The sequence below is a fragment of the Prionailurus viverrinus genome, chromosome C2, assembly GCF_022837055.1.
Source record: "Prionailurus viverrinus isolate Anna chromosome C2, UM_Priviv_1.0, whole genome shotgun sequence".
Lineage (NCBI taxonomy): Eukaryota > Metazoa > Chordata > Mammalia > Carnivora > Felidae > Prionailurus > Prionailurus viverrinus.
In genome coordinates this window covers 33,807,232-33,827,729 of record NC_062569.1, presented here as the reverse complement: position 1 = coordinate 33,827,729, position 20,498 = coordinate 33,807,232, and the positions used below count along the sequence as shown (strand labels likewise).

Below are 20,498 nucleotides of genomic sequence, written 5' to 3'. Positions count from 1 at the left end.
GAGTCGGACGCTTAACTGAGCCACCCAGGCGGCTCTCATTATCTACCAACTTTTAATACTCAAAGGAAAAATGCCCTACTTATACACTACTGAAATTCAACAATTAAATTTTGAGCTCAGCACTGTGTTAGGCTCTATGAAGAATACGAAAGCATCATATTCGTATAAAAATAACACTAACAATGTAAAGCAGTGCTATATTATAAATCAAGTGTTTATAGGCCTGAGATAAATAGATGATCAGACAAGCTTACCAGGTTTTTAGGCAATGGCAGGAACTAAATGAACTTCAGAAAACGGCCAGGATTTAGATAGTGAATGGGAAGGGCAAATGGAAAAGCCATTCATAGAAGACCATATTGGAAATGAACACATCATATTTCTAGGGCAGGACCAGGAGCCTAGATTAAAAAGAAGTGTCCCTTTAAAGTGGGAATACTAAGCAGAACATAAAGAAAAGTGACAGGGAGAAGAGACAAACTAAAGAGGGATAGATTAAGGAGCAATCAAGTTTCCATCAGAAAAAGCATATCAAGGAAGCAGTGACTAATGAAGGTAAGCTGAATGTGGATTGGATGGGAATGCAGATAATACTAGAGTCAAGAAAGGGAACTAAACGGCTGATGCCCTTCCTCTGTGGTCCCATAACTACTACCCTGTACTTATGATTACCACAACATTCACTAACCAAACTATAGTGGACTGTCTATTTAGCTATCTGACTCCTTCACTAGACTTCTGGATCTTCCAGAGCAATGACTTTATTATTTATTTGTACACACTCTCACCCTATCACAATGCCTAGCACATGGGAGGCACTCAGTAAACGTTTGCTGAAGGAATTACGCAATCCTTCCAGATATCAGGTTATGTGAGACTAAGATGGCAGCCACGAGAATCATTAATACAGAGCACATTCTGAAGAAGCAGTTAATAAGATAATTTGATGGGTACAGGAAATCGGATATATATCTTGAGTGACTACTTCAAGTCTGAGTTCCTGGATGCAGAGAACAGTAGGAAGCTTGGAAAATAAGTCCCTTAACAAGACAAAGATCTATCTTGATTTTGGACACAATGAATTATCTTTGAGGTGAGATAAAAAAATATCCAGGTAGAAAGCTAAAAGGTAAGCCTTGGGAATATCCCACTCTTTGAAGATGGGAGAAGAAGCCAATATTAAGATGTTACAAAAATGCCTCTGTTAGGGTATGTTCTTAGCTAAAATCTACCTAGAATCTTTTATTTGCCCGCTAATAAATGGACTCAAGAAGCATCTACTTTTACGTGGAGGTTAACCTTTCTACTTCCTTTCTTTAGTCTGAAAGACATTAATTTTCAGTGTGGAATAGAAAAAGGTTTAAATATTAAACCAACATGTACAGTGCCTACCAGAACTTGTCTAAATTAGAATATTAGGATAGTGATCAAAACCAAGAGAAAAAGTAAACACTGCACTTTGCAGTTAAACAGTAAGAAAAATTTTTTAAAAGAACTGGGATCTAGACCTGCTGGGGAAAGTTTTAGTCAATCGGTCAAAACAGTGTAACAGCCAAAACAGCATAAATTTTAAATGAAAACCTAATACCTAAAAACAGAAAATTATCTTTAAAATCATTGAAGGCTGAAACCACAAGCTAAGGATCAAGTATATCATTTTCATTTTGAACCAGTATTACTTTTCACTTACCTGAAGAAGCTCCTGTTTGGAATATTGTACACTCAATTCTTGGTCTAACTGGTATGAAGTAGCCAAAAAAATACACTGGATATTGGAAACTACAAACTGATATAAACTTTGACCTCCTTCTGAAAACTTCCTGGTCATAAAGACAAAATCACATTTGTGGGTAGCTAGACTAAGGTGACATGGTGAACAACTTACAAAATTATTTGGATTTGCAAAATTATAAACATACTCACTCCCCTGTCCCTGTAATTATAATTATGATGTACTTTTTGGAGAATATAACATGCAAACACCCAAGTATATTAAGCTTTCCATTATCAAGGATGGTTAGGGAGTGAGATATGCTGATATTCTAATTAAAGTTACCAGTGCCACATGTGAACTGCCAATTGTAGAAGAATTAGATAACGGGACATTAGATAATATCCAAATTGAAATTATTTTTAACGTAAGGGTTTGATCCAGGAGGCACTTGAGAAATTTACAGTGAACTTCCCATTTTAAGTCAACTGAGGCATTTATTGTGTACCTGCTATACATACAAATTGAACAGAATTGAAAATTCACAGTACTTTAGGTCTTTTTTTTTTTAATAAATTATCCTGTTGTGTAGATTTTTTGGAATGTACATGGCATTAGATACAGATCTAATTCACTAGCTCAGAAATTAGAAGTTAACATATTTAACTCTTTGTTTTATCAGTGTGTAGTTGCGAATCACCCTACATTCTCTAAAAATGAAGAATGCAATGTAATAACTGCATTAAAATAAATGCCAGATTTTAGAGCATAATAATAAATCTTTTTAACACATGTAATCATTCCAAAGAACATCAAAAGTGTTAGAACATTATAATATGGCAACAGTAAATGTTCTACAAATATAACAAGATATATATACACATATGTATACAAATATACAGCTATTCTTCATATTCAAAATTAACAACACATATATAAACAGCTTACCTATCTGTGCATAAAACTGTATCATCTGATTTAATAATTTCTGGAAAAACTTGCCAACCTTTTAAATAGACTGAATGGTCTCAAAATACATAGGTTTAAACAAGTAAGACTTACAGTCGTTCCATTTCATTTGGTATATGGTCATTTTTATTTGTCTATAACACTTTTAAAAGTAACATAACTATTTATTTTGAATTATCCTAAAACTTATATTTTAATTAAAAACTTCTCAAAATCCAAAGCCTTGATTTTATGAAAGCTTTATGCAAGGAAAATGGGACATATCTATATTCTACTAAACCAAAGGTACATAATTTCCTGGAACCAGAAAATCAAGTAATCATTACTAAAATAGACTTATATCATCAGCACATTAAAATATGTTGTAAAATAGGGGCTCCTGGATGGCTCAGTTGGTTGAGCATCCAACTCTTGATTTCAGCTCAGATCATGATCTCACAGTTTGTGGGACTGAACCTGTTTGGGCTCTGTGGTGACAGCACAAAGTCTGCTTGAGATTCTCTCTCCCCTGCCTCTCTGCCCTCCCCTCTGCTCATGTTCTCTCTCTCAAAATAAATAAACATTAAAAAATAATTAAAAAGGGGGGGGCACCTGAGTGGCTCAGTCGGTTAAGTGTCCAACTTCAGCTCAGGTCATGATCTCACAGTCCGTGAGTTTGAGCCCCACATCGGGCTCTGTGCTGACAGCTCAGAGCCTGGAGCCCATTTCAGATTCTGTGTCTCCCTCTCTCTCTGCCCCTCCCCTGCTCATGCTCTGTCTCTGTCTCAAAAATAAATAAAAACATTTAAAAAATAATAATGATAATAAAGAAAATGCCTCAGAAAATAATTTTTAGAAGTGAATACTTGGTGAAAACCTCCCAACAATTCCACAGTACCCTCAACTGAGTTTAACAAGACATCCAGTCTAGTTTCCCCATTCTATTCAACTTGGAAACTAAAGCCAGGCAAATTTGCTTATATCATTTTTTGCCTGTCAACACAGGGCCAAGTAGGGATATCTGCTGATCTTTTCCTGGAGATTCACTACTTACTATAAAAACCAGATGAGGTGGTCTTATTTATGAAATTTTTTTTTTTTTTAAAAAGACCACAGTGTTAAGCAGCTTTGACAACCTACATAAAGAGTTGAACAGTTATTCTTCTTCAACTTCAATACAGTTGAAGTGTATTAGGTTGACCTAATACACTAAAATATCCTTTAACTGTTTTTTAAAGTCATAAACAGATCTCCACACTAGAGGAAACTCAGAACTTGCAACCCAGTATAGTTTATTTGATGTAGCTACTCTGTTGTAGTTGCAGAGGCTACTATTTATGATATATATAACTGACCTCCCTGCTTTCTCTACTCATATCTTACTCCTACCTAATGATCTTCTATTCAGTTAGGCATTTCAAACTTTGCTCTTTTAAGGTTTGCTTCTGTATTCAAACCTTTAATACAATAGGATCATTTAAAATTATGCTAAATATTGTACTACTAACAAAACAGTTATTTCTAGAGAACTCTTCATTTTTCAACAATTAAAACTAAGCACTTCTGTTGCTTCATACTATTTTTCAGAAAGGACATATTCACTAACTATGTAAAATGGTCCTTTATGATGTGGGTTTTCTGCAAAGAAGATCCCTATATGTATGGTAGGATTATGGCTCTAACACAGCTGAGTCGATTAGTTATACACCATGATGAAAAGTCCTCATTGGCCTTTAATTTCTTCAATTTTCTTTTTCCAGCTCGTATGTTTTATATCTTCACAGTTCTTAAGAAAAATCAAATTTAAAGCTGGAAAAATAAAACTCTGGTTGTCCTATCACTAAAGCTAGTTGTCAATTTTTGAATGTCTTTCCAACTGGTTATTTTGGACGCAAATCTGATTACTTCAGCTTCTATCTTCTCCTTCCCTAAAATTAGGCTACCTTTGATTATTTACACTCTGTGGCTACCTCTCCGCTACCCATCTATTTTGGTCTAGTAATGGTCTCTGTATGACTCAATTATGGCTGTGTAGTGTGTCTAAAAAGGAAAAAATCGGTCCTCTCTCTTCCTAAACATCATTTTGGCTCCCCTTTTCTTCTATCAATATTGTACTATTCTGGTATTAAGATTACTTAATAAAATGTTAAAAATAGTTCACATTTTATTCTCTTAAGTACAATTAATTTTCAGACAGTGACAAAGTTTAGGACAGAACTGAGTCAGAAAGCATAAATTTTCTCTCTGGAGACAAGGACAGGTTATCAAATCACCCTACACATATCTGTATAAGGCCAGCTCTATTCTGACATAAAGTGAAAAGATTTGGGGTAATCTATGCCTTTCAAATTTTATTTTTTTTTTATTTTTATTTATTTTAATGTTTAAATATGTTTATTGATCATTGTTCCTGTCTTTTGTTCATTTTTTTTTAAGGTTTTTATTTTTTTATTTTATTTAACCCTTTCAAATTTTAAACAGATTTTACTATTGTTAAGAAGCAATCGCATATACTGGAATGTTACCACTTGCATTCTCTTGTCCTAGCCCCTCTCCCTCTTCTGTTAGTTTGAATTGTTTTTATGTTTGTATTTTTATTTTTCTTTCTCTTCTTTGAAAAGAATCATCCTATTTTTGAAGTTGTTTTATATTAGAGTCAATAATGACTAAGCACTTAAGTGCCAATTTGTGGGTATCTACAACATACCAGGCACTGGATTTTTTACCTCTGGCTTAATTCTTACAACTTGGCAAAACAGGCATATTACACTCCCTTTACAGATGATGAAGTTGAGGCTCAAGGAAATTATGTAACTTGCCCAAGCACACAGCTAGGAAAGACCTCCACTAGGAAATGTCAAGAATTCAACCTCCTGTTGTCCAACTACAAAGACCATACTCTTTGCACTCCACGATCCCTCCACAAAAACCTTTCTCATCTATTTCAGCTAACAGCTTAGTCTTCAAGACTTGATAACTTTAAGAGGCACTATGGCCATCAAGCTTCACCTTAGGTGGTTCATTATAATATGTTCTTCCCACAGTATTTGATGCCTTATTTATCAACTTTCAAGAAGCTATAGTGTTCTTTGATAAATGAGAAATTTCTCAAAGTAACAAGTAACACCTAAATTAGCTACTCATTATCAGATACAAGTCAAGATAAAAGTCACACAGAAATCTTGATTGACAAGATTAGCTTTTCTCCTAAATAACCACTGTAGCAATCATAATAAAAATGATAATAACGTCATCTTCTATCATTCACAGAATACTTAATTGGTCTGATATTTTCAGCTAAACTACTTACTGAACAGCCCTAAATAATATCTAGGATTACTAATATGAAGAAACTATCTGCCTAAAGAGGAGTATTAATCAAACCCATCCCCACAACTAATCTCTGTGGGTAGGTACAACTCAAACTGATTTATTTAACAAATGGATTTAATACCATTTTTCCTGGCAATAATCAAATTAGTTTACAAAGGGGCTGATTAAATCATTACAAAGTCTCCTAGTTAAGGGGACAAAAGCAAAGTCAACATAATGAGAAAACAAGAACTATAATCTCCTGTTTCTGTAAACTGAGAAAACGTGAAGATAAAGTGTCAAGTATGTCAGGTGGGTCTACATCCAGCTTCTCACCTTTTCCAGCTCATTTTGAACAGTCAAGCAGCCTTACTCACTTTTATCTTGCCCCCACATCCCAAGATATGCTTTATACAACGCCCTTTTTGTTGGGGTCAGGGTGGGATGAGGTAGGGGGAGAATTACAATCTGTAGAGATTTTTATAAACAAAGCATCCTAGTCTTTCCATGACTGAGCAAAAGTTAAACTGAAAAGTACTACTTGGCTGATAACACTAACAGGGTAAGAGGAGAATAAAGTGATTCATGTGTACTATCCCAAATGTCCTGACCTGTTTTTCTTTTCTCCTTCCCCTGGCCACAGTTCAGGCCTGTGGGCGCTCCATATCTGCCAACCCTAAAAGGAGTCTTAGGCTAGACTTTCTTCTTTAGAAGTCATGTGTTAAGAGCATAATTATCTGCTCTTGGGATAGAAAATTCATCTTTCAATCACTTGCAATCTTATCACACTTGTCTGACTTAACTTTTTATTTAAGTATTAAAACCTTGGGTATGTTGCTTAAAAATGTTTTCTCTCATTAAACACTAGGGAATTTTGGAGAAAAGAAGGGCATTTTATCAAGAATTTATTTAACTTTTCTAATGACTGCTTTCTAAATTCTGAGATTTAAAACATCAGTAGGAGAGTCAAGCCTTACAATCAATGAGTTAACCGAAAACAAAACAAAAAACCCTACTGACATTCTCCCAGCCCTTTCCAATTATAAAAGATCATCAATTTTATTCCCTTGCTTTTGCTGTATATTAAAGTCACAAAAGCATTCTCCAAAAAAAAAAAAAAAACAAACATGTTTTAAAATGGTAAAACAGGTATTCCATAAAAAAGTTAACCATGTCAGTTAACAACTATCAGACAACTCTTTACAGTACAATATTAAAGTTATGAATACCAAGGGATCTTTCCAAAATGGAAGAAAAAAGTTCTAATCCTGCATTTTCAGAATTATAATATTTGGCAAATTCAAACACAAAAACAAACAAGACTTTTTGATAGACTCTTAAATACATACTACTTACATGACACCTTGTAGAACTTTCTGGGGATCAGGGTCAAATAGCCTGTCAACATAGTGGCGACTGCTAGCTGTTACTTCCTAGAAAGTGGGGGGAAAAATTATGACATCTGAAGCCATGCAAATCACAAATTCACAGCATCACCCACATCAAACAGCTATTTAATTTAAGGCAGATGCATTAGAATTTCTATAAAAATACTTACTATATTAATCATTCTCAGAAAAGCTTGTGACAAGATAAATAAGATGGGGAAGAGAGAAGATACCTAGTTCTCACTAAAACCGTAATTAGACAGTGAGATCTTTGTGGCAATCCCTGCCAGCTTTGCCAACAGAACTGAGCATAAGTATTAAGAAGCAAGGTAAGTTTCTTAATCAACTGTTGGATGTCACCTTCATATAAACAACAGATAGGAGTATTGCTTCTGTTCAGTACCCACTAAAGGGAGAGAAAATCTGGCTCTCAGCAAGGAAAAAAGGGGAAGCACTTGATAAACAGTCCAAGAAGGGTAGTTCACAGGCAAGAGGAAGACATCCAGTCTGATGCAGAGAAGCTACGATGATAGGAAGCAGACATATGTAAAAACAAAAACAAAGGTAAACGAGTTGTCACACTTTCTGTGAGGGATTTATCAAGTCCAACAGAGTTATCTAGTCTGAGATGGCTGAGGCTATGTAGAAAGGGGGGAGTTAAACATAAAGAGCAAGCAGAGACACTTACCTCTTTTTATTTGTACTGTGGAATTTCCTCTATTATATTACTTTTCTGTAATACTTTGGGGGGGGCAATATTTTTTATATTTAATTTTCATTACTTAACTTTTTAAGATTTTCTTTAAGTAATCTCTACACCCAACAAGGGGTTCAAACTCACAATCCCAAGATGAAGAGCAGCATGTTCTACTGACTGAGCCAACCAGGCACCCCATTTTTTTTTTTAAAAAAAAGAACATACGTTTAAGAACTAGAGAAAAAGGATTTTTGTCCCTTCTGTTTCTTTCTTGTGGCTGCTGAAACATGCCCCTGTACTGCCACCCATTCACAATGAATTATCATGGAGAGGAAGAAATACCGCTCCATTTTACCCAGAACCCCTAATCAGAAACAGCTAATTGACATCAAAGACACAGTGCCAGCTTAAACCTCTGAGTCACCAAAAATATCTCTGGAGAAAAACTGCATAAACTCTAATTTCCTGATAGTAGAATTAATTCAAAATCAAAACATTTTTTTCCTATTATGAGCTTGCTACCAAAATATCCTCATAAGCAACCCAAATGCCTACTTTTAGTATGCACTCCATTTATAAAGAACAAACAGTGGCAGCAAACAAGCAAAACTGATAGAAATACTTGTGCCCAACAGATACCATTAAAGTACCTGCTAACAGGATTTGGTTTACTGAAAATAACAGAATCAGAGAGTTAGAAGGATTCTTAATAAGTATTTGTTCCAATCCCTTAGGTAACAAATGAGGGATGGATCTTTACTCTGATGTGAGATTACCAAAGTTTAAGTAGGGATGCAAACAACAGTACAAATACATCAAAAAATAATATATCAAGAGCAAAATCCAGAGTAAAACTCAAAATAGTATTCCTATAATATAAACAATGAGTTTTGTCACTCCACTTGAACATATGTGCTTCCCTGGGTTTCCAACATTTTAAGTCCTTCTGAGTACCTCAGACACTTAGTTTCCCTTCTATCCAGGGGCTGATCTTCAGTTTTACTGTTCCTCTTCACGTTCTCTCTCACAGCTCTGGATCTCTTGCCTCTCAATGTGGTTTGGAAAAGGTCTTGGGTTTAAGACTTGTATCTTAAAAAACTTAAGTTTCACCCACGAACAGCAACTCTCTTTACTACTCTGTACCTGGTTCATTCAATTTTATAAGCACTGAATACCTGCTACATGCAAGGCATTGAGGAAGGCATTAAAGATTTTAAATTTAGCACGGCATGGTTCCTGCCCTCAAGAATTAATTCTCTACTGCAATTGTGTTTACACCTTTATATTCCCTACTAGAATATAAAACAGAAGTATAAACATATATAGGCAGCACTGAGGAGGGAGTTAGTAAACTAGGAGAATCTGTGATGAGGCTTCTTAGAGGAGTTAGTTTTGTCAAACAAATAAGACAAGGGAAGAAAGAATCAGTGTCCCAACACAGCCATAGTGCATATGAAGCCAACACATATATACCATTAGCAAGTACATACCAGTTGCTGGCAGTGAGAAAGAAGGGAGGAGAGATGACATCAAGAATGTAAAACACAAAAGGCTAACCAACAGGTGGCCCATAATTGGAGTACAGATTGTCTTTTGGTCACAGTTCTATGCTAGGTGCCAAAGAAGACACAAAAGGATGTTACAGCAGAACCTTGCATTTAAGGGGCTTGTAATCTAGAAGGGTGTCAGGCATGTACACACACACGCACAAAACAATCCTCTGAGCTAACTAGGTAGCAGTGAGCTAAGGGGATATAGTCACAAATTCAATTTTACTCTGTGCTTTTGCCTAACATATTCATTGATTTGTCTGTATGGGACAGTTCTTTTATTTTACTGCTTCCCTTTATAGACTAGGCACCTCTCCCCTTTCAGCCCTCTTCTCTTTCAAAAAGCAACCTGGAAATTTAAGAATTTGGGAAAGAAGGCAATTGATAAAGATAGTAAACAAACTGGCCAGGGAAAGCTTCTCTAAGAAGGTGATATTTGAGCAAAGACCTGAAGAAGATGAAGGAGTAAGTCATGTAGCCACCCAGGGGTGAAGCTGTTCAGGCAGAGAATGCCAAATGCAAAGGCTCTGAAATTGGAAGTATCTTCTGTGATCAAACAACAGGAGGCCATTATAGGTTGGCGCAGAATGAGTGAAGGAGAAAGCCACACAAAATAAGTTCAGAGAAGAGGGGCCAGATGGTAAAGAGCTACACTGTCCAATATGATGGCCACTGGCCTCATGTGGCTATTGAACATCTGAAATTTGGCTAAGAACTGAACTTTAAATTCCTTTGGGGGGGGGGCGGGGAGGAGGGGCAGAGAGAGAGAGAGAATCTTAAGTGTGCTCCGTGCTCAGCAAGGAGCCAAATGTGGGGCTCAATCCCACAACACTGAGATCATGACCTGAGCCAAAATCGAGTTGGATGCTGAGCCATTCAGGTACCCTGAATTTTAAATTTTTTAACTTTAATTAATTAATATGTAAAATTTTAAAACCAAGACTGGATTCGGTTATTAGGAAACTTTTAAGAATGTCTGGAACTACTTGGGTATGTATATCTACTTGTTTAACTGTAAACTGTATGAAACCGAAATGCCAATCAAGTATTTCCAATCAAAATTTGGCATCCAAATTGTATAAAATACACACCAGATTTTGAAGACTTGAGATAAAAAAGTAAAATAATTTAATTAATAATTCCTTATGTTGTGTTTTGAAATAAAATTTTAATACATTGGTTTAAGTTAGATATATTAAGATTAATTTTTTCTTTTTACTTCTAGAGCATGGCTGCTAAAAACTTTAAAATTGTATGTGTAGCTTAAATTAGTTTTCCACTGGATAGGGCTGGGATAGAGCCCTGTTAGTCATTGTAAGGATTTTGCTTTTTATGGTTTGAATTGGGACGCCATTAGAGTTTTGGGAAAAGAGAGACATGAACTGACTTGTTTTAAAAGGATCATTCTGGGGGTGTCTGAGTGGCTTAGTCAGTTAAGCCTCTGACTTCGGCTCAGGTCATGATCTCGAGGTTCATGGGTTCGAGCTCCACATCGGGCTCTGTGCTGACAGCTCAAAGCCTGGAGTCTGCTTCAGATTCTGTGTCTCCTTCTCTCTCTGCCCCTCCCCCACTCACACTCTGTCTCTGTCCTTCTCTCAAAAATAAACATTAAAAAATAATAATAAATAAACAAAAAAATAAGTAAATGGATCACTCTGGTTGCAATCTTAGAAACAGACAAACGCATGGAAGGGGATGGAGGACAAAAGCAGGGAGACGAGTGGGAGGCTGTTTCAGTATCAGAAATGCTGTTATTTCAGAGAGATGATGGTAGCCTGGACTAGGACAAGAGTTCTGAAGGTAGTAAAGTTCACTCAGATTCCAGATAAATGTTGAAGTTGAAATGACTATCAAATTGGATATGCTGTCACAATAGATACGGGCTATGAAAGAAGAGAGGAGCCAAGAGTAACATTTAAGGTTTTTTGCCAGAGTATCCACAAGGATTTGAGGTGTCAATTAATGAGCTAAGTACGACTTTAAGTGATGCAGATTTGAGAAAACCAAAAATTCAGTTTTGAATATGTTAGGTTTGAGAATTTTATTAGCCATCCAAATGAGAATGTCAAGTTGGCAGCTGGATATAGGAATCTAGAATTTAGGAGAGAGTAGTGGGCTAGAGATACAAATCAGGGAAGTGCCAGCATGTTAATGGGATGAGTTCACTAAGGGAGTTCACTTTACCATGGATAAAGCAAGGTCAGAAGAGTGAATGCTGGAGCACCTGAATCAAGAAGAATTCCCCAAATGAGAGAATGTTTCAAGGAGAAAGTAATCAAATATCCCACATATGAATAAAGTACAGCATAAGATGATGACTAGGGCCTGATACAAAAATATGGAAGTCATCAGCAACCTTGATAAGAGAAGTAGAGGCAGACTGGTGAAGCCAATGACCACTTGAAGAGGGCACAAAGGAAAACAGGAAAAGAGGAATTAGAGAAAATACAACTCTTTCAAGGAGTTTCATTTTGCAAAGGAGAGTGAAGAAACAGACTAGTAGCTAGAGGGAGAAGTGGAGTCAGGAGACCATTTTTTTTAAAGATGGAATTAATTAGAGCATAGTTATTCACTGATGAAAAATCTTTTTTAATTTAAACATTTTTTTTTAATTTTTTTTCAACGTTTATTTATTTTTGGGACAGAGAGAGACAGAGCATGAACGGGGGAAGGGCAGAGAGAGAGGGAGACACAGAATCGGAAACAGGCTCCAGGCTCTGAGCCATCAGCCCAGAGCCCGACGCGGGGCTCGAACTCACGGACCGCAAGATCGTGACCTGGCTGAAGTCGGACGCTTAACCGACTGCGCCACCCAGGCGCCCCAAACATTTTTAATGTTTATTTTTGAGAAAGAGAGACAGAGCATCAGCCAGGGAGGGGCACCGAGAGAAGGAGACAGAGAATCCAAAGCAGGCTCCAGGCCCTGAGCTGTCTGCATAGAGCCCAATGTGCGGCTCAACCCCACGAACTGTGAGATCATGACCTGAGCTGAATGAAGTAGGACACTCAACCAACTGAACCACTCAGGCGTCCCTGGAAACTTTTTTAATAGAGAAAAAATATGCTGCAATGAGGCAGCAGGAGAACTTTTGGAGCAATGTTCATGAATAATTGAGAGGGAACAAGATTTACTGACCAAGTAGAACATGGAACGTATAATAACTAGAGAGAATTAAGAAGATGGATATGGCAGTGAGCGCTTGTGGACATGGTCTCTAATTACTCCTATTCTTTGAGAGTAAAAAATGGTGAGAGTGGGTGGGGACGTGGGTGGTTTGAAGAAAGGAGGAAAAAGAAACCGAATGGGCCAGGAAAATGTACCAGGATTGCCAGGCAGTACTAGCCTTCTTGAGGTTCATAATTATGAATTTAAAGTATGACCAGTCAGCATGGCTCTTTTTGCCCCAGCAACATTAAAATGTACAGAAGTAGGCATGAAAAATAGGGCTGAATTTAACCAGGGTTGGAATTTCATCACACAAGGATGACAAAGCTAGGGGAAGGGGTCAGCTGAGTTGAAGATATATACAAAGTTGTGATTGTAATGATGGATCTACTGAAGGCCAGTGAAAGAGTGGTAGGACTAACAGACTCTAGATAACAAATGGACTCACGGATTGTTGACAATGGAGCAGTGGAAGGAGTGGCTTGGAAGGACAGAAGGTGGTGGCTAGGATACCTGAAATTGAGATTATGGACGAACTTTAGTTATCAAGTCAAGGTCTAGGAAATGACCATGGGAACAAGTACCTCAAGGCACGATGGAGGATATGGTCATTGGGGAAGCCTACAGCTTAAGAAAAATTATCTACATAGGCAATGAAATTTCCATATTTCCATAAATCATCACACAAGTAGTTCTAGAGAAAGTGACCGTGAGCTACGAGCTAAATCTTAAATGAAGGAGAATGAGCCTATAGATGTACAACAAGGTAGAGTCAGAGAAGATACAGATCAGGACTATTTAGAGAAAAGGGAAAGACAGGGGTCTGAAAAGAGCAATGAGGAGCAAGTCTATTTCCATCTCTAGAGATAGAGGGATATCAAAGACATGGAAGGAAAAACAGCCACCAGCTGAAGAAGTTTACAAAAGAAAGCTGGGAAAAAGTGTCACCAGGTCAGTCTAAACAAAAAAGATGAAAGAAATGTGCAGAGAAGCAGTAGGAGAAAGACCAAGGGATGTGGATAGAAAACTAAAAAGACAGTTATATGGGCATACGGAATGACCCTAGACACCTGGACTTTTTGTGGTAGTTAATGTAAACAGATATAAAGAGCTTAATCTTGATGATCTCAAGGGAAAAACAAGTGTGGCTATGATACTGGGGAGGAGTGGAAAGAGCTTTGGGGCTCTTCTTCATTCTTGCCAACAACAGTGCAGGGAGGGACAGTTTGATCTGGGCACTCCTTATTTACTCCAGAAACAGGAGAAGCAGTGGGGTTCCTTCTTCCCTCCTGCCCATAGAGATAAGAGGATTAGGAGGGTTTCTGATGTCCTGTCCTTTCAAGATGTGACTTCACTTTCAATTCAAAACACCAATGCCCTTTTAAATTGCTTCCTGTAACTTCCGGTAGCTAAATACATGGTGAATCTTCCTTTCCTCCAACTGACCGAGTGAATGTGCCAAGCAGCCAACTAAAGCTCAGGATACAGTCTGTGCCCATAAAGGAGAGCAAAGCTAGCCAGGGTCAGACTGTGACCTCCGCGATTTGGCGCAAGGCTTCAAACAAATGACTTAACAAGTCCTTAAAAGCTGGATCTGAACTCATTTTATGCATTCAAAGCTGCAGTAAAGCTACTACAAATGTATATATAAAACCCCTGTTGCATTTTATACTTACTAGTACACCCTGAAATTATATTACATGAAAAGGTACATGGGTACCTTTAGCAGAAAGTTTGTAGATACCAAATTTGTGAACCAGAGTTGAATCCACCGTGTGTACAAACAGGTATTAATCATTAAAAAGAAAGAGAAGCCTGAAGCAAATTTCTTTTTGTAGGAAAACAAAAACAGAAACAGGTAATAAGTTGCATTCCATTATGGAGAAGTACTAAGGAAAGCAATTTCCCTTTTATTAGGGTGACCAACTATGACAGACAGCCTCTAAGATGGCCCCCAATGATACCTACCTCCCGGTATTCAAACCCTGTGAAATGTGTTCCCTTGAGTGAAGACTGGACTTAGTAACTTGATTCTAGCAAACAGAATGCAGTGGAGGTGACGGGATGTCATTTCAGAGTTGGGTGTGGTGTGTGTGTGTGTGTGTGTGTGTGTGTGTGTGTGTGTGTGTGTGTGTAAGGCCAGCTGCCATGCTGTGCTATGGAGAGGCTCCCATGGAATGGAACTGTAGGAAGCCCCTAGCCGTCGGCCAGCAAGGAACTGCAACTGCCCACATGGAACTAAATCCTGCCAATAAAACCATGTGAGTGAGCTTGGAAATAGATCCTCCCTTCAGGTAAAACATGGTTCCTCCTAACACCCTGAACTGCAACCTCTCAAGAAACTTTGGGGCAGAGGTACTGACTAAGCCACACCTGAATTCCTGACCTACAGAAATTGTGAGATAATGAATATAAGTTTTAAGCAGCTAAGTTTCAGGGTAATTTGTTACACAATACAATAAATAATACACCTTCAATTTTTTCATCCAAAATAGGATAATTTTAAACAGTGAACGAGAGCACTATTACTCGTTATCACAAAGTAACAAACATAAATGAAGAGTGCTAGAAACAAAGTAGGCTGTACGATCATCCTACTTTTAATCCTTCTTTAGTAGTACCTAAGAAGAAAAACTTAGAGATACTTCAGAAAACTGGCCAGACAATCCTGAAAAGGCAAACTAAAACAGTCTCTAATTACCCTTCTGAATAAGACACAGACAAGGCACTTTCTCACAGCACTGCTGAAGCCTATGGGTAATCACAGAAGACATTTTTCTGCTGCCTCTCTGAAGCCTTTGAGTCTGCCCCACCCAGCTGCCACACTCTCCAGCTGCCTTGCTGAAGCCAGCGGACACACAATCCACACAGGGAACATCTGGATTGCCCGGCCCTGATGACCAAGAAGGGTGGCTTTCCAGAGCTGCACAGGACTATACAACTGGATAGAGAGCTCCTGGCAGGCCACCACCCCCAGGACACTGCAGAGAAAGAAAGAAGACTGAAATACAACACTCTTCATGTGAAAAAAGCCTATTTGCTTGGCATAGAGCTTCAGCCTGAAGGCCAGGCATCAAATTTCCCACACACTAGAGGCTAAAAAGGCACTCCCAGGGAGACAACATACTTGTCCACCACCTGGGCCTTGGGCTCAGCAAAACTCCCCAGTAATGAGTTTATACACTTGTCTGGAGCCCAGACTTCTGCAACTGTTGCCCTAGGGACACCTCTAGATCCTATGGTTTGGAGGTCCACAGGAACTACAAATGTAGCCCCACAGGACTGCATATATTTGTACAGTTGAAAAACTGCTGCCTGAAGGTCTGGCTTCCAATCAGCCTGAAACTAGGTGTTAAAAGAGATTCCTTCTCTTGGATTGCTCACAGGTCTTGGCACATCCTCAATAACAGGGGCTTATCAAGAATAAGTCAGGCAGTTTAAACAATCACAAAAGTACAAGAGACAACCAAGAGCTAGTCAAGGTTGAAGGATAAGGATCAGAATCTACATAAAACCACTCCTTCAAGACTGAGAAAGGTAGCTGTTTTGCCTGACAGAAACAAGCGCAGATAATCAAACAAAATGAGAAACAGAGAAATATGTTCCCAACAAAAGACGACAAAACCTCAGAACAAGACCTTAATGATATGGAGACAAGGAATCCACCTGGATAAGGAATTCAAAATAACGGTCATAAAAATGTTCATGGAACTTGGAAGAATGGATGAACATAGTGAGAACTTCAACAAAGCCAAAGCACCAAAGAAAAGTCACAGGGCTAAAGAATACAATAACTGAACTGAAAAACACATTGGAGAGGTGCAAACAGCAGACTGGATGAAGTAGAAGTACACATCAGTGAGCTGGAAGATAAATCAATGGAACTCACCCAAACAGAGCAGCCAAAAGAAAAATAATCTTAAAAAATGAAAATAAGGGATCTCTGGAACAACATCAAGTAGAATAACATTTGCATTATAGGAAGTCCAAGAAGAAGAAAATACAGATAAAGACACAGAAAACTTACTTGAAGAAATAATGGCTGAAAATTCCCCTAAAGAAGGAAACAGACATCCAGGTCCAGAAAGTCTAGAGAGTTCCAAAGAAAATGAACCCAAAGACAGCCACACTAAGACATATTATAATTAAAATATCAGAAGTTAGAAATAAAGAATCTTTTTTCCTTTTTGTTTTTGAGAGACAGAAGGAGCATGAGCAGGGGAAGGCGAGAGAGAGAAACTCGAAGTAGGGTCCATGCCCAGCTCTCAGCCCAGAGTGGGGCTTGATCCCACAATGTGAGATAGTGACCTGAGCCAAAATCAAGAGTTGATCAACCGAATGAGCCACAGAGGTGTCCCAAAAGAGAATCTTAAAAGCAGCAGGAGAAAAACAAATTGCTATGTTCAAGAGAAATCCCATAGGCTATCAGATTTCATAGCAGAAACTCTGTAAACCGAAAGGGAGTGGCTTGATATATTCAAAGGGCTGAAAGGATAAAAACCTCCAACCAAGAATACCCAGCAAGATTACCATTCACATTTGAAGGACAGTTTTCCAAACAAACAAAAGCAAAAAGAGTTTATCACTATTAAACCATCCTTACAAGAAATTAAAGATACTTCTTGAAGCTAAGAAAAAATGACACTAATAACAAGAAAACATACAAAACTAAAAATTCTTACTGAAAAAGGTAAATAAATATATAGTAACAGTAGTGGATTAATCACTTATAAAACTAAGATGGTTAAGATAAAAATTGGTAAAATTAACTAAAACTACAATAATTAGTCAAGAGATACTAAAATAAAAAGACGTAAAAAGGGGCATAAAATGTACAGTGAGAGAAAATAAAATTATAGTTTTGTAATGTATTCAAATTTAAGTTGCTATTAACTTAAAATAGACTATTACATACCCAAGATAATATGTGTGAATTTCACGGTAACCACAAAGCAAAAAACTTACGGTAAACACACAAAATGAGGGGGCACCTGGGTGGCTTAGGTGAGTATATGGCTTTGACTCAGGTTGTGATCTTGCAGTTTGTGCGTTTGGGCCAGCATTGGGCTCTCTACTGTCAGTGCAGAGCCTGCTTTGGATCCTCTCTCTCCCTCTTTATCTGACCCTACCCCAATTGTGTTCCCTCTCCCTCTCTCAAAAATAAATAAAACATTAAAAAAAAAATTTTTAATGCACAAAATAAGAAAGAAATCTAAACACTAAAGAAAGTCATCAAACCACAAGGGAAAAGAGAAAAAGAAACAAGGACAGAGAACTAAAACACAGCCAGAAAACAATGAACAAAATGGCAAAAAGTACATACCTATCAATAATTACTTTAAATGTAAGTGGACTAAATTCTCCAACCAAAAGACATAGAGTGGCTATATAGATTTTTTTTTTTAAAGGACACATCCATACCTTGCCAACAAAAGACTCAATCCAGAAGGACAAAAACACACAGAGACTGAAAGTGAAGGAATGGAAAAAGATATTCCATGCAAATAGAAAAAGAAAACCAGTGTAGTGATTCTCTTATTAGACAAAATAGACTTCAACACAAAGACTGTAATAAGGGACAAAAAGAGGCACTACAAAATAATAAAGAGGTCAATCCAACAAGAAGATACACCATTTATAAATATATATTCACCCAACAGAGAAGCAGAGAAGCTCCAAAATACATACAAATATAAATAAACATAAAAGGAGAAAAAGATAGCAAAACAATACAAATAGGGGATTTTAACACCCCCCCTCTTGCTTTAAATCAATGGATTGATCATCCAGAGAATCAGTAAGAAAACATTGGTCCTGAATGACATATTAGACCAGATGGACTTAATAGACATATACAGAATATTCCATCCCAAAGCAGCAGAATATACATTCAAGTGCACATGAACATACTTCAAGATAGCTCATGTTTGGCTACAATACAAGACTCAATTTCAGGAAGACTGAAATTATATGTAAAGCATTTTTCTGACCACAATGGTATGAAACTAGAAATCAATTAGAAGAAAAAAACTGGAAGAACTACAAATACATAGAGATTAAACATGTCACTGAACAACTATTGGGTCATAGAAGTAATAAAAAATACCTAGAGACAAATGTAAACAGAAATACAACATATCAAAATCAATCAGATGCAGCAAAAGCAGTTCTAAGAGGGAAGTTCATAAAATACAGGTCCACCTAAAGAAACAAGAGAATCTCAGATAAATAACCTTATACTTAAGGAACTAGAAAAAGAACAAAGCCCAAAGTTAGCAGAAGGAAGGAAATAATAAAGATCAGAGTGGAAATGAATGAAACAAAGACTAAAAGACAACAGAAAAGGTCGACAAAATTAAGAAACAGGTCTTCAAAACGATAAACAAAATGGACACACTTTTAGTTGGACACACCAAGAAAAAAAGAGAGAAATTCAAATGAAATTAGAAATGAAAAGAAGCCAAGTTACAACTGATACCACAGAAACACAAAATCATGGGACTACTATGAACAATTATATGCCAACAAATTAAGCACAGAAGAAATGGATAAACTTCTACAAATTTAAAATAGTCCAAGACCAAATCATGAAGAAATAGAAAAGCAGAATAGACTGATTACTAATAAGAACATTCAATTAATAATCAAAAACCTCCCAACAAACAAAAGTCCATGACCAGAGAGCTTTACTGGTGAATTTGAGAAGATTTAACTCAAACATTTAATATGATTCTTCTCAAACTCTTCCAAAAAACTCAAGAGGAGGAAAAGCTTCCAAACCCATTTTATGAGACCAACATTACCCTGATACCAAATCTGGATAAGGACACCCCAAAAAAAGAAAATTACAGGCCCAACATCCCTGATGAACACAGATGCAATAATCCTCAACAAAATATTGCCCAACCAAACTCTACAATATATTAAAAGGATTATAAATCATGATCAAATGGGATTTACTCCAGAGATGCAAGAATGGTTCAACATCCAATAATTAATGTCATACATATTAAAATTAAACATAAAAATTACATGACCATCTCAATATATGCAAAAAAACATCTGACAAAATCCAACATCCATTTATTTAAAAAAAAAAAAAAAACCTCTAATATTGGTTATATAGGAAACATGCTTCAAAAATACTAAAGGCGATACATGACAAACCCACAGCTAAGATCATACTCAGTGGTGAAAAGCTGAAAGCTTTTCCACTAAGATCAGGAACAGAACAAACAGCCCATTCTTTCCACTTGTATTCAACATTGTACTGGAAGTCTTAGTCACAGCAATTAGGCAAGAAACAAATAAAAGGCATAATATTAGAAAGAAAAAATCAAAACTGTCACTACTTGCAGGCAATATGATACTATATATAGAAAATCCATAGATTCCACCAATAAACTATTAAAACTAATAAATGAATTCAGTGAACTTGTGGGATAAAAGTAATAAAAATAATGAACTATCAGAAAGAAAACAATCCCAATCATAATTGCATCAAAAAAGAATGAAAACTTTAAGGCACAGATGAAAGAAACTGAAGACACAAGTATTCTGTGCTCATCAAGTGGAAAAATCAATATTGTTAAAATATCCCTATTACCCAAAACAATCTACAGGTTCCATTCAATCTCTCAAAATTCCAAGGACATTTTTCATAGAACTAGAACAAAATTCTAAATTTTGTATGGAACCACAAAAGCCCCCAAAGAGCCAAAACAAC

At 37.0% G+C, this 20,498-nt stretch overlaps 1 protein-coding gene across 1 annotated transcript in view; it reads right to left on the bottom strand.

The window, feature by feature from the left end:
* ARMC8 (armadillo repeat containing 8) overlaps positions 1 to 20,498 on the bottom strand; it is a 109,370-nt gene that overhangs the window by 73,128 nt on the left and 15,744 nt on the right. Inside the window, exon 2 of the mRNA XM_047874920.1 lies at positions 7,328 to 7,404. Within this exon, the coding sequence (XP_047730876.1) occupies positions 7,328 to 7,404 (77 nt within the window). The remainder of the gene's footprint in view (positions 1 to 7,327; positions 7,405 to 20,498) is intronic.